A 14,162-nucleotide genomic window follows, 5' to 3' on the forward strand; every position below is an offset into this window, starting at 1 on the left:
AGATTCCAGAATGAGAAACTTCTATCTTCAAAATTATACACATTCTATTCGCGTTGACGACATTGAGCTTCGTTTTACGAATCCAAGGAGCGTTAAAGGTAATGATTGACTTTCAGGCGGAATGAACACGCTTTTTTTAAACACTATGAATGAAAATTAACTTCTCTGTATCAAATTAATATTCTACGTAAATGAAAAACACTTTTTTGTAGGTGTCTAGAGACAATTTTATATTTCAATGAAGAGTTTCAGTAAAAATATCAAAAATATGTAGACCAATGGTTGAATTAGAGTCAGTAATATGTGTTCTAAGAAATTAAATAACAGGATGTAAAAAATTTCATTCAAATTTTAACATTTTAAAACTTGAAATTTTATCATTTTTAAACGTGCCTCCTAATCTGATAGAGGATACACTTTCGAGCTTGGCACCCAAATTATGGCCCGAACTTTAAAGTCGCTACCAGTGGTCGACACAGCACAACTTAAATCGCGGATCTTTAGATGATACGTAGTTATAGCCCAGGGTACGTATATGACAAGGTAATCTGGACTCGGAGTGTGTAGCTGCACGATTCACTTATACACCCCAACTATGATGTGTTTGCTTTGACGAAAAGCAGCGACCGTGAAGCAATTCATAACATGTTTTTTTTGGTGTTGCAAATATTACGTGTTTCGCAACTTTTTTTTTAAATACGTCAATAATACGTGAGATAGAGGAGTTAGTGAACCATTAACGTTAAAAGCTTTACGGAATTAGTACCATGGATGTGTTTTGCTTCTGTGCTGCTTTTCGAAACTGTTTTTTATACGGCGGTTCGACTGCGACGCAACGCATATATAATATATTTACATTTTTTTACTCTATGGTACCTCTATGGTATGGTTCCCGGATGCATGAGCGTCCGGTCATCGATGCCCGGGCTGGAATCCAACTCGAATTATGAAAACATATCCCACAAATTATCACTTCATCGATTCCCGAGGGATGTGCCCATTCGGTAGAAATAGTTCCGACTCTTCGGACAGGACCTAAACAGCAATACTAAAAAAATGAACATTTGTTCGCTCCACTTCAGTTTCATGCATATCGATGGCTTGGAAGTAACTGTAACCGTCGAAAACTGATACCAACAGGAAAATTAAACAAATCCAGATTATATAATTAGTACACAAACCAGTTTATTTTTAGCTGCACCTATTGTTAGAAAGACCAACGATTCTCATGCCTCGGGAAATCAAAACCGAACGACTCGTCGAAAGGTCTTGATTGACATCAAGCAAGAGTTGAATCCAGTAAAAACATCCGTAACATCCGCGGAATCGATCCAGATTTCTAATGGAACGAAACAAGACTATCCCGAGAGGGATATTCTGTCGAACGAAATCGGGAGCGGCACCATAATGAAAAACCTAGCGATTCGATCGGTTCTGATAGCTTAATTCAATGACTACGGTAGGAGGTATCGGAGAGCTACATAGAGCTTCAGGAAGCTAAAATACGAATTACCGAACCACTAGTGATTAGAAGAAAAATCTAAATAGATTATCTTTACGCTGCGATGAATAAATATGTACATCATGCTAAAATACAGTAGAAATAAACTTATTTAGACAAATTTATAATACCGGTCCATAATACTTTCAAAGCTAACAGCCTCACTGTTACTGAAGCACTAGTCAGTCCTGACTACCTCGTCATATACGTACTCTGGTCATAGTATCACAAAAATCAAATGTCTGGATGTTGCAAAGTGCCCCTCTAATTGTTTTGTCAAGTGTAGTCAGAATTTTTCAAATGTCTACCTATGAGCAAGTCATGTGCATACTTCACCAAACACGTGCAAATCCAACCGATTCGATGCTGGGAATCCCGACGCTCGAAAGCATCAAATTGCAAGCGTTTCGTCGTCATACATCACTTTCCGCGAGTAGAGTGCACCTCTCTAAGCACGACCAGAGCTGCAGAAAGGGTGAGCGAGCAAGCAAAACAAGGGGTGGGAATTTACTTCCCCCTTTTGTCCTTCAAATAGCTGTAACATTTATTTTGATACTTTTCGATGTAGAACAAACTTCCGTGGGCCGGGGAGGAAACGTAACACACGGGTCGTTCTAAACTTTTTGCTTTATGTCGTGTACCCGGCGAGATCGGCCAGATTAGCTGGTGAAATGTATTTATTATGGTTCGGGAGAGGCGATTTTAAACAACGTGCGGATTTACGCTTGTAATTTGAATTTTATTCCACCGCGCCTATTGAATGGAAAAAAAGGATTTGACAACTGGGCATCAGTGGTGTGTAACTGATTATACGTATATATAGGATAGGAGTGAGGAAAAAGGAGGACAGAAAGTTTAAACCGAATTTCACTGTTTACGGTTCAGCTGATGAGGCATAATCCTTCTTGTGTTATAAAATAATGCTATTCTAAAGTATTTTCACTGTAATAAATGACAATTAATGACATGATTCGGAGGTAAATAAATTAGACCAGGATAATCCTTTAGATGGCAATAAATATTTATTTTGACGGATGAAAAGAATGGATTTTCGTGTTTTGAAGCATCCACTTGCTTCGGAAGAAACAAATCAACATGCGTGTGTTTTTAAAATAAGTTTATTGTTATCTTTTTTTTCTCTATATTTACAACAACAAAATATCACGTTCCATGCATACGGCCACATATTTTTCGCTGCCCGTTCTCGAAACTCCTCACGTTGCGATGGAGTCTCGTCTGTACACATTCACGCACCTGGCCCCCAGTATTTATCGCTCAAATCGTAGTGCTTATACTTAAACAAACAAAAATAAATAGCTTTTTCCTAACTATGTTTTAAGATTCCTCCGTTTCCAGCTCGAAGCATTCGGAAGACTTGAGTTACGCGCAAGGTCGAGGCAGTGACGTGTTTTTTTCTACGTGACGGCAAGTTAAAGTTACGTGTTGTTCCCCCCATTCTTACTACTAACATGATCCCAAAAGCAATGCTTTGAAACGTACCTAAATAAATATTATTTTCGCATGTTTTATTTTTATTCTGTTACGGCATATTGATGACTTGCTTTGTACAGACTAAGGGAAGCTTTTTGAGTTAAACACACCAGAAGCTAGAGGTTTCGTACGTTTGAAACGATTGGATAGACGAATTAGAACAGATTGTGGATTGATTTTTGGCGTCATAACTGGATTAAATTGCATGAAATTCTCTTAGAAAATTGTAACTGACAAAATAAGACGAATAGGAAAAAGGAGAAAAAGAAATGTTTCTTCCCGGAAGCTGAAATGACAGCTTCATCGCAGGGATGGAAGGCCTTGGGTTGAAATTTGTATGTTGCATTTGTTGTAACAATGTTTTTCACTCCGCAACACGTATTCATCTAAACTACCATTACATACGCAACTGGTACCTGCTGGCAATGTTTCCCATTGGTTAAAAGCTCGCCCCAATGGGTTTGAGCTATAAAGCTCCATATATGGGCTCAGTGTACAGAACTGGCGTTGCACTGCCGTAGATGTCCGATCCGGAAATGCGATGCGCGGGGACCGTGGATTGAATTTGCATCTTGTACCTGTTGAAGAGTTTGAAACGTTCATTGCACTTTCCATCAATGAGGCATTACACCAATCAACACGAAACCATTTTAATTTCATATTTTGTGTGTAGCTGAAACTTTGTCAACTTGTTCGGTTCTTACGGTATTAGTTTTTCAAATACGATCGAAACTAATTTTTGAAGAGGGCTTATGTAAAAATCATCGCCATTTCAGAAAATAAACTATAATAAAAAAATAAGCAAAAATAAACTATTACTATGACTATATAGTTATAGAATTATAGATTAAAAAATTGTTATAAAAAATGTCACTATACACTCGACAAAAAAATTAGAGGAACAGAGTGCGAGGTCGGAAAGTGAGTGATTTTAAGTGATTTTTGACATGCTTCGTGAAAAATTAACGCATATCGATGGGATGCACATCATTTTGAAGCTACAGCTTTCAGGTATTAGAATATTTTATGTACATATTTCTATCTTGGTGTGTGTAGGTGTAGTTGGCAACGATATCGGGAAGAAATGAAGAGTCGATTTTTCTTTGATTTTTCAAGAATATTCTGGACTAACACAATTGTTTGCTAACTAAATTAACAGCAAATCGTATTAACCTTTTCAATCAGCTTTTATTTGGTTCCGAGAACGTTCCTGTAGGACCTTCCCACACAAAGATATTTCAGTTTGAATGAAAAATTACCCCTTCGTCTTTGATGATGAATAATTCAATAAAGGGTGTGTCACATCAAATTGCATCACGGAAAAAACGCTGTAGAAATTTAATTTTTAGGAATTATATCTTCAGCTTTCGCTTATAATCAGATAAGAGTGTATAGATCACGTTGGCCATGCTTCACTGTCAATTTTTCGTAAATTTGGAAAAATGTCGTCGAACAAAAAAGAGCGTCGTGAATTAATCCTGTGCACTCATTTCGAGAATCCGGAGTTGTCACATCGGGACATCGGTAAGATGCTGGGAATCGTCCAATCCACTGTCAGCAGAGTACTAAAACTATACTTCGAGAACCTAACCATCGACCGGAAGGTGAAGAACGGCAAAAATGGATGCTCCGTCAGTGAAAAAGATCACAAGCGCGTAGTTAAGCAGTTTAGACGTGATCCGAGAAGTTCGGTCCGGGATGTCGCCAATAAGCTGAATTTGTCAAGTTCATTCGTCCAGTGGACCAAGCAGCGGGAAGGCCTGCGTACATACAAGGTTCAGAAGGCTCCTAACCGCGACGAAAGGCAAAACATGGTGGGGAAGACGCGAGCCCGGAAGCTGTACACCGAAATGCTGACGAAGCCGCATTGCCTGGAAATGGACGACGAAACCTACGTCAAAGCGGACTTTCGTCAGCTGCCGGGCCTGTTGTTCTTCTCCGCAGAGGACAAATTCAGCGTTCCGGAGGAGATTCGCAAGCAGAAACTATCCAAGTTTGCCAAAAAGTACATGGTGTGGCAAGCGATCTGCTCTTGCGGAAAGCGGAGCGCCCCCTTCGTGATGACCGGCACGGTAAACGGGCAGGTTTACCTTAAGGAGTGCCTACAGAAGCGCTTACTACCACTATTGAAGCAGCACGAGGGCCCGACCATCTTCTGACCGGATCTCGCTTCGTGCCACTATTCAAAGGACGTGTTGGAGTGGTACGAAGCCAACGGGGTCACCTTCGTGCCAAAGGAAATGAACCCGCCCAACGCGCCGGAGCTTCGCCCAATAGAGAAATATTGGGCGATTATGAAGCAGGCCCTCCGGAAGAACCCAAAAGTTGTCAAATCGGAGGCGGACTTCAAGACAAAATGGATTTCTGTTAAAAAAAAACTACAACCTGACGTTGTACAGAACCTTATGGACGGGGTAAAGAGGAAGGTGCGAGCATACGGGCTTGGGCTCGAATTATGAATAAAAAGAAAATGCCAAAAGTTGTTTAATAGTTTTTATTTTACTGTCTAAAATTTTCAAAAGGATCGGTCTACTGGGCGAATTTCTACAGGGTTTTTTTTCGTGATGCAATTTGATGTGACACACCCTTTAAACAACCATCGCACCGTAAATCGAAAGGCAGTTTTGAAAACTCCAATAAATTCGGCACAAGAATAATTTGTCACTTTGACGAATAAAAATTCTTTTAATTTTTTTGCATCGATTTCAAAAAAGTACCATAAACAGGATTTTTATAGTGGTTTACAAAATCTACTGTAATTCTGCAAATATCGCTGTAAGTTTTAATGTTTGCAGGCTGAAAGTTTCCTAGTTTATTCCCTAAACATCCGTGAACGTTTCATATAGATATGTTCAGTCGTAAGTAAATAGAAGTAAGTTTTTTATAGTTTTCAAAATAATATACATGCCATCGATATGCGTTGATCTTCTACGAAGTTGCAGCATGTCAAAAATCATTTAAAATTTCCGACTTCGCATTCTTATATTTACATTTATATAAAATTCTAAGGCTGCAGTATCTATCAGTCCATTTGATAGATACTGCATTCATTGACGAATTTAAAATAATTGATGCAGGTTCTCAATAATTTAGTTTGCTGGTATAGTAAAACAAATGAGTAATTAAACGAATAAAAGAGGTATGTTTTGCGAGCGAATGCAAAGGTAAATCATGTATTATGCTTTCTTTTTTCCACTTGGTTCCCGTGAATGTTGTGTGCAATAATTCGTTCTATCAAACAAATTTGACATCCAGTCAATGTGTCGGAATAAGGGTGATGTAGATGGTGCACTCAAAAAAATCCTCGGTAAAAAACTATCTTTAGAATGTACATAATTTTTCACATATTACCAACCATATGTAGAATGAATGTCAGATGCAGTACAAGAATATACCAATAACTTGTACGGTAGAAATGACTATAGATTAGTAGCAGTGGTAGTTAGTAAAATGGGTGCAATTCTATAGAAAATCATTATTTGAGAAAATCAGTATTTCAACGCTATTGTCATTGTCCACAGTGTCAGTGTGTGTGTGTGTGTGACGTGAAATATATTTTGCAAACGAGCATTACTACACCGAAAAAAGCTACTACTCTCGATGACTTAGAATAAGGCTAATATTAAGAATAAGACAATGGAAAGAATTCACAACACCATAGCTATCCATTATGAAGCATAATGATAAATACACATCAAATCATCACTCAAAATATCACGAAATCGTAAGTATTTTCAACGTTTCTTTGTTTTTTCCCTATAAACTTTATATTCAATTTATCCAATGACGAAATTTTTTTTTTCGTTTGCCGATTCGCATATATTTCGTCTACCTTTCCACCCTGTTATTTGTCACACTGATATTTATTAAACATTTTTAGGCAGACAGTCGAACCTCCTGCCAGAAGCAAATCATGTTTTCTTGTCGTTTGGTGGTTATGAGAACGTATAAAAAATGGCTCTTTTCAATTTGGATTTTCAAAAAAGTTTAAATAACATATTTCTGAACAATGAAAAGAATGACATTCAAGAAGAAACAACTGTTCCGAACAATCACAGTCCTACGTCAAATTTCCGTTCGTGCCCCTAATCTCAGACCTTTCTACTTCTTTCAGTGTGAACTTTTTCCAGGACCGCAAAGTTATAATCTATAACTTAGCCTAAGACACCATTTTGATCAAATAACCCGTTTTGGCGTCACAGTTTATTTTCTGGAATAATACCATTTTTGCACAATGCCTTTTCAAAAATTTAGTTGTGATCGTATTTAAAAAACTAATACCGTAAAATGACATCGTACCTGGCGCCGAACAAGTTGGCAAAATTTCAGCTAAATCAAAAATATGAAATTAAAAAAATCTTCGAAATTCATGTAGATTGATGGAATGCCTCTAATGTCATACTTCTCTTGAGAGACCAACAACTTACCTCCTGGCCAGACAGCACGCCGCCATTGTAGAAGCAAATGCAGCAAATCCAATCAGAGCGGCCAGAACCACCAACCAGGTGCCCGAGGAAGCTATCAGCGCAGCGGCCGGCTGTTTGCGAGCGATCGAGCAGGAATCAATCTTATGAACTGAATACTTCATGTAAGTATCGAGCAAAGTGTCCTTCATTTCCTGGCTGTCCATAATTTTGAGCATCTCCAACGGGGAGAGGGCCGATCCGTGCCGGGTGAGCTGGAAGCAGGAGCTGGTCGAGCTGAAGTCCAAGCTGTGATCCGGTTTGGCGAGTACCTGCGCGTCGAACACGGAAAGCTCGAGGTTGTAGTCGGTCAGTTTGGACTGGAGATCGGCAGCGAAATCCTCCAGCACCGTGTTCACTTCGGATGGCGGTTTGGCGAAGACGAATCGCAGCAGGGACTTATCCCTTGTGACGAAAATTTTCAAATGATTCTCGGCGGCTCGTTCCATGGTGGGAGAGTTATTGGCCTTGATTGCGATTTGGAAGAATCCATCCACATAGTTCGACATGCTGCCAGTTGTTCGTATTTCTCCAGTGGCATTATTCAAATTGAATACGTTCATATAATCTTCTGTTTGGTTGTCTTGACGATAAAATTGGGGAACAAACGTTACGCTTTCCAAGCTGTAGAAAATGGGAGACGCATTGGAATCCTCATCCCGTGCTTTGCACGTCACGATTGGGGTATCGATAGGGACATTATGTCTAATTCCCACCGTTTGATTATACTTTTCAAACAGTGGTGGGTGATCATCGATATCCATCACATGAATAATGATTCTTTGTTCGGATTTGTCGTATTTGTTGTACGAAGCAGCACTCGGAGAAGGGTCAGGCTTATGTTGGAAACATTTTATAGTGAGACTAACGGACTGCAACGTTTCGCGGTCTAGAGGTTTTGTGGTTATGATAACAGCAGCACTGTTTTCGGTTCGCGTGATTCGAAATAGCCCCAACTCATTGCCGTCTGTAAATTCGTAATCTATGGCACCATTTTCACCAATGTCTTCATCGATGGCCGTGAGATTGCCTACGATTGCACCCGCAGGCTGCTCTTCGAGCACCCACATTTCAATCGGTTGAGAGTCAACGTCTCGTGCAAATCGGGGCTGATGATCGTCAATGTCGAGCACATTAATCCTCAAAACGATGGTCGCGGCTTGCGGAGGATTACCCATATCACTTACTTCGATTATAATATTATACATTGATTTCACCTCACGATCTAATGATTTCGTTGTAGTAATAAGACCGGTTTTCGAATCGATTCTGAACGATTTAGCATCTTCGATGTCCGATTGGATGCGATACTGCAGTGTTCCGCTCGGCGTTGTGGGACTGTCCGGGTCACTGGCGACCACTTGGAACACGGGTGCGCCGAGTGTTGCATTCTGCAATAAAAAATAAAATCCATCAATTAGATGTCAAAACAGTTTTTGTTACCCCTCTTCTCATTCAGCACAACCCAGCCACAAGCAATGCTCGTCACAAGTAATCAATCAAAATTTTCTCCTATTCATCGTTTCTGACGTGTTGTGCGCCTGTTGTGTGACTTTTTCGAGCGCCATATGAGTACGCACTTTATCATCGTTAATGCTCACTTCTCATCGTAACTACACCCCCATCCGGTTCGAACTTACCTCGGTCACGTTGGCTATCTGTCCCACTTTGGGTGCGATAAAGAAGGGAATTCCGTCGTTCGCGCTGATATCGCCAATGTACAGAGTAAACACGGTGTCATTGTAGAGCGAACGTTGCTTGGGTAACTGGCTACCGTTGTCCTGCGCCCGGACAATTATCTCGTACGGGTCCGAGCGGCCCTTGCCCGTCAGGAGAACTTTGGTTTTTATTTCGCCAGATTTCGGGTTGATTTGGAGAAGACCTGTCCAGAAACAATGATAGTTTATTATGTAAATCAAATCATATAGAGTACAAAAATTGTGTTTCTTCTCTTGCTACTGAGCAATTTCACGTTAACACGTTGACTGCCACGTCAGTCATCGGTGACTGACACCGAGTTTTCGTTCAGGCTGCGTCAGTCACCAGCTTATATCAGCTCATAAGCATTCCCTTTCGGACACAAATACCTTCCACTACGATACGAAACGATGGCTCTATTACGTTTAAACATTTCCATAAAGTCGCTATCAAACCGTGGCACTCAACATGTTAAGTTAGCCGAAAGCGGTCGTTTATTTTTATCATACCTCCAAAAAAACAGTTCTATGGCGTACCTTCTGGGAATTCGAAAAAAAATACAAATATGTAGATCCTCAAAGATAAGATGAAGATAGTATGAATCTCGGAAAAGCCTAAAAACAAATATTTTTAGACAAAATGGCGACTGTTAAAAAAAAGCGTTTTAACACGTTTTTGTATGACGATTTCGTTTTTTATACAGTAAAATTTAAAAAATAATATTTTTTATTGATCCGTGCGACAGAAAGATGTATAAAGATTGATTCACATCAAATTTGAAATTAATCGGTTCAGTAGAACTTGAGATATCGCGGCGTTGAATAAGTAGTTTCGAGCAAAACGAGTTTGTAGTTTGATACCTCATTAGCTACAGCATCACTAAAATGGCTATGACTCGGAACATAACGGGAATTAAAAAAAACCCATCCCTTGTTCTTTAACAAGGTGAGCCGTCGGTCCCTAGGGGCCGACGTTGAGCTTTTTGATGGGAAAGTGCTGACTGACTGGGACTGACGGTTACAAAATAAGAAAATAAAAATATACATGGTTTGTTTTACAAAATGTGACTACCTTCTAGTCAAATTTCTGACTATTTTGTATTTATACAATAAGCTTCTTTGGGAGCTGGGACCGACACTGAAATTGTGAAAATGCTCTTGATGCGGGCTGGAAGGAAAGCGTAGCAAGAACAGTTCGGGGCTCAACGTGTTAAAGAATAAATAAAGATATATGCACTGTTAATCTAAAATCTGAATTTAGATAATTCTTTTCCTTAACACAGGGATCTGTTTTTTCTAGAATACCTTTTCATTTTCCTAAAGTTTGACGGCTAGTTACACCATTTCAGACTCACGGACAAATGATTTTTTTGTAAATTCATGAAATTTCAATGCTTCGTAAAATTAAAATTATAAGAAAATTCATACCATAAATTTGACCGAAACTCGACCTAATATTCAGGAGGTAAGTAAGATTTGCAACAAAACTTATTTTGAGTAGGTTTGTACGAAGCATAATAAAAATTGAAAACAATTGATTATTCAATTGTAATTCTCAAACTTTATTTTTCGAGAATTAATCAAGCAAATGAAACGAAATTTGGCATGTGGAGGTTTTAGGGTGCATGGAATGATTTTATGATGGTTAGATACTCCTTCCCCCTCTCTAAAGGGGGGCTGCCATACAAATGAAACACAAATTTCTGCATTACTCGAGAATTAATCAATCAAATGGAGCCAAATTTGGCATATGGAAGTTCTAGGAAGCAATAAATGTTTTTATGATGGTTTGACATTCCTTGCCCCTCTCTAAAGAGAGGGGGAGGTTGCTGAACAACTCGAGACCTAATCAAACAATTGGAATCAAACTTAGCATGTTTGCGGTAACGAAATTGTAACGTAATAAAAAAATTCGAAAGTATTATTCGCAAGTGGATGGAAAATCTTGCACGAGAATTGTATCTGAAAATAATCTTATATCATAATGTCGAGTTTTGGCAGAAGTACTAAAATTTTATAGTAAAAAATAATTTTAAAAATTATTAGAAAATCAATCAATGAACAGTTCTGCGTTTGGACTTACGAACGTTGGCTTAGTAAGAAAACGTGGATGTGATAACGAAAAATAAATTTTGGGCGTGTCGAAGTTTGCCGGGTCAGCTAGTGTGCACATAGAAAAAAACCGTAATGTTTTTTGTTCATCTTCACATTGGCAACAATAGCCAAATGTGCAAACCAAAATACCTATGCGTTTGCTGTCCCGTCAAGCCATCCAGTAGCATTTTCTGAGTTCACTGAAACATGACTGTCAAATTTGTCTGACAAACTGATCTGATCTCCTGATTAATCAAACATTTGACCCGTTAGATGAATTTCAGTTTGTAGCCTTTCCGTTCATTTTCACGGTTGTCTGCTTGGTCCTTCAGAAATCGTTCATGGGCCTTCTTCACTTGACAACATTCGCTCTCTCGATTTTCAACCAAACCTCAATCATAGCTATGCTCCTTACATATTCAATTCCACTATGAGAACAAACTCTACTATGTTTAAATAGCTATCACAATACAGACTGCAATAACGCGCGCGTGCTCAAACTAATGTAGACTACTTCCTTTTTTTTAATAAACATGTAAAAAACCCTTCATTATCATTGATTCGAAGATGGCAGTTCTTTCTTGCAAATTAGTTGAAAAACAACTTCGTCGATTACAATTTCAACATTCATATTACATTTTTGACATGTGAAATGCACTGCCGTTTAAAATCAGCTATTGTAGTTGCTCTTTTAAAGTGCCTAGGCATCGAATTGAAATAAGTAACACCTTTAAAAATAGGGAGTTCTGTGACACTCTACTTAAAAAGTTAGGTGCTCGTACTTCGTCAGCATTCCTGGTATTATATCGATGAATATCACTTCCTCTTTCAATTCGATCACACAAATATCGAGGTAGCAATCTTTTTATGATTTTAAAAACGAACACCATGGTTAAATACACAATCCTTTGCTTCACAGATAGCCATTGAAGTGTGTTTAGCATGAGAGCTGAGGAAGTGAATCTGTTACAACGCAAAATCAAACGCATCACTTTATTTTGTAAACGTTGTAACCTCAACATTTGTGTTTCATTAGCAAGGAAAAGTATGGATGAACAGAAGTCTATGTGTGGCGATATAATCGATTTATATAATTGAATTTTACTCGAAATAGTCAAATCATTCCTTATTTTTTTGCATTTTTTTTGATGACATTATCTATGTGAGACTTAAATAGCAGATTGTCATCTATCGTAACACCAAGATACTTTATCTCTCTAACGCGATCAAGTGTCTCACCATTTATCTGCACAAAACATTCGGTGTTGTAATATCTCGAAGAAAATACCATATACTTGGTTTTTCCAACATTTAATTTTAACTGCTTGTAGTTCAACCAAATATTAGGAGAGTGCAAATCCCCATTTAAGTGCAATGCTGCTGATTCCAATTTGTTAGCTGCTATGAACAGAACTGTATCGTCAGCAAAAAAAAAAATATAACACAAAAACGTAAGACTTGTTTCCTTTGATCCTTTCTGGCTTTTTTCAACGATCTCGAATAATCATTGCGAGCAACTGTGTAATAACGCCAGTCTACCGCACTATTAGTGTCACGGAAATTTTTGTAACATCTATCCCTAGTACTTTTCATTCGCACCAGGTCAAGAGAATACCAAGATTTCTTGTTTTTAGTCTCAATCAATTTTTGTTCAACTAACTTTTTAACTCTTTAAAAACACTTCCCAATTTCAATTTATAATCAGGTGCAATATTATCACGTATTAAAGTTTAAAGCCTCTTTAATTCAACATCATCATGATCATCACGTAATTGTTGAACAATTTCTTAAGCATCATTAGCCATGTGGATAGCGTGGTCATGTAAATTAGCTTTGCATTCCAGCCGGCCTAGGTTCGATCCCCATTGACGTCATATGGACCTTTTCTATGGCACAATTCCAAATAAAATGAGAAAAGAAACCAGAAAGAGATGTCTGCACGCATACATACAAACCGTTTTCAAGCTTTTAAAATAGCTCATTGTTTGCCCATTTGACTCAACAGCACACTAAATGGCATCATTTCTGCCAAAGATGACATGTTTTCTGCCAACGCTAGTTTGGGTGTAGTAAGGTGTAGTAACAAGCTCACACAAAGCATTCTTCGAATAATTTCTCCAGCACTTTATCAAAAATTTATCATTGATTTCACACTCATTGTTATTGAAACTAATGAATATAGTTCCGTGATCTGTTATTTTTATATCTGTTTTTTGATCCGTTTTTTGAATGTACTGGGTTATTCGAGTAGCTTCACAAACAGTTTGTTTTGATCCTAAATAATCCATTTGGGACTTCAATTGGGAAGAGTTTTGTTCATCAAACAAACTAATAGTAATACCCAAAAACCAATTGTTATCGATCGCTTCGTTGAACCGAATTTTGAAACATATTGATTCCTGGGTATACATAGCAACCCCTCCAGTATGTTTGGAGTGCGAAAAGCAATCATATAACCCAAAATATAGTATTAGTCGAAATCATCAGCCTCTACTATAAGAGTTTCTGTTAGAAATATTAATAATGGACGTTCGTTACCTACAATTAGCTTCAATTCACTGATGTGTGTAGGCAACCCAGCAATATTAAAATACAGAATATTTGAGTTTATATTTCGAGCACTTGTCGTTGATTGCTATTCTTCGTACCGAATGATTGATTTCCTTTTTTCAATAATATTTTTATAAACTGGGTAGTCTGTACTGTATGCTGGATGACCGACGTCCAAATTCAGCTTACGTTCTTTATTCATTTTTTGACAATTAATGCATTCGGTCGATATCGATGAACATTCAGATGTAGAATGTTGCTTACTACATTTAGAACATTTTTGTTCATTTTGACAATTTTTTACTTATGTGACCGAACTCTCTACATTTGAAGCGCCTAAGAACGTTGAATGTCTCTATTACAGGG

At 38.2% G+C, this 14,162-nt stretch overlaps 1 protein-coding gene across 2 annotated transcripts in view; it reads right to left on the minus strand.

Moving 5' to 3' along the window:
* Nucleotides 1–2,627: 2,627 nt before the first annotated feature.
* Nucleotides 2,628–14,162, minus strand: part of LOC129769684 (protocadherin-like wing polarity protein stan) — a 65,358-nt gene continuing 53,823 nt past the window's right edge. The window contains exons 5-8 of one of the 2 annotated variants that reach the window (XR_008741943.1): nucleotides 9,096–9,337; nucleotides 7,420–8,846; nucleotides 3,409–3,570; nucleotides 2,628–3,183 (exon numbers count right to left, since the gene is read on the minus strand). Coding sequence is in view for 1 of the 2 variants with exons in the window: in XM_055772095.1 (XP_055628070.1) it covers nucleotides 3,459–3,570; nucleotides 7,420–8,846; nucleotides 9,096–9,337 (1,781 nt within the window). In the remaining variant the exon portion in view is untranslated. Of the gene's footprint in view, nucleotides 3,571–7,419; nucleotides 8,847–9,095; nucleotides 9,338–14,162 lie in introns of both variants that reach the window. The other variant, XM_055772095.1, reaches the window with a different exon arrangement.

The sequence above is a fragment of the Toxorhynchites rutilus genome, chromosome 2, assembly GCF_029784135.1.
Source record: "Toxorhynchites rutilus septentrionalis strain SRP chromosome 2, ASM2978413v1, whole genome shotgun sequence".
Taxonomy (NCBI): Eukaryota; Metazoa; Arthropoda; class Insecta; order Diptera; family Culicidae; genus Toxorhynchites; species Toxorhynchites rutilus.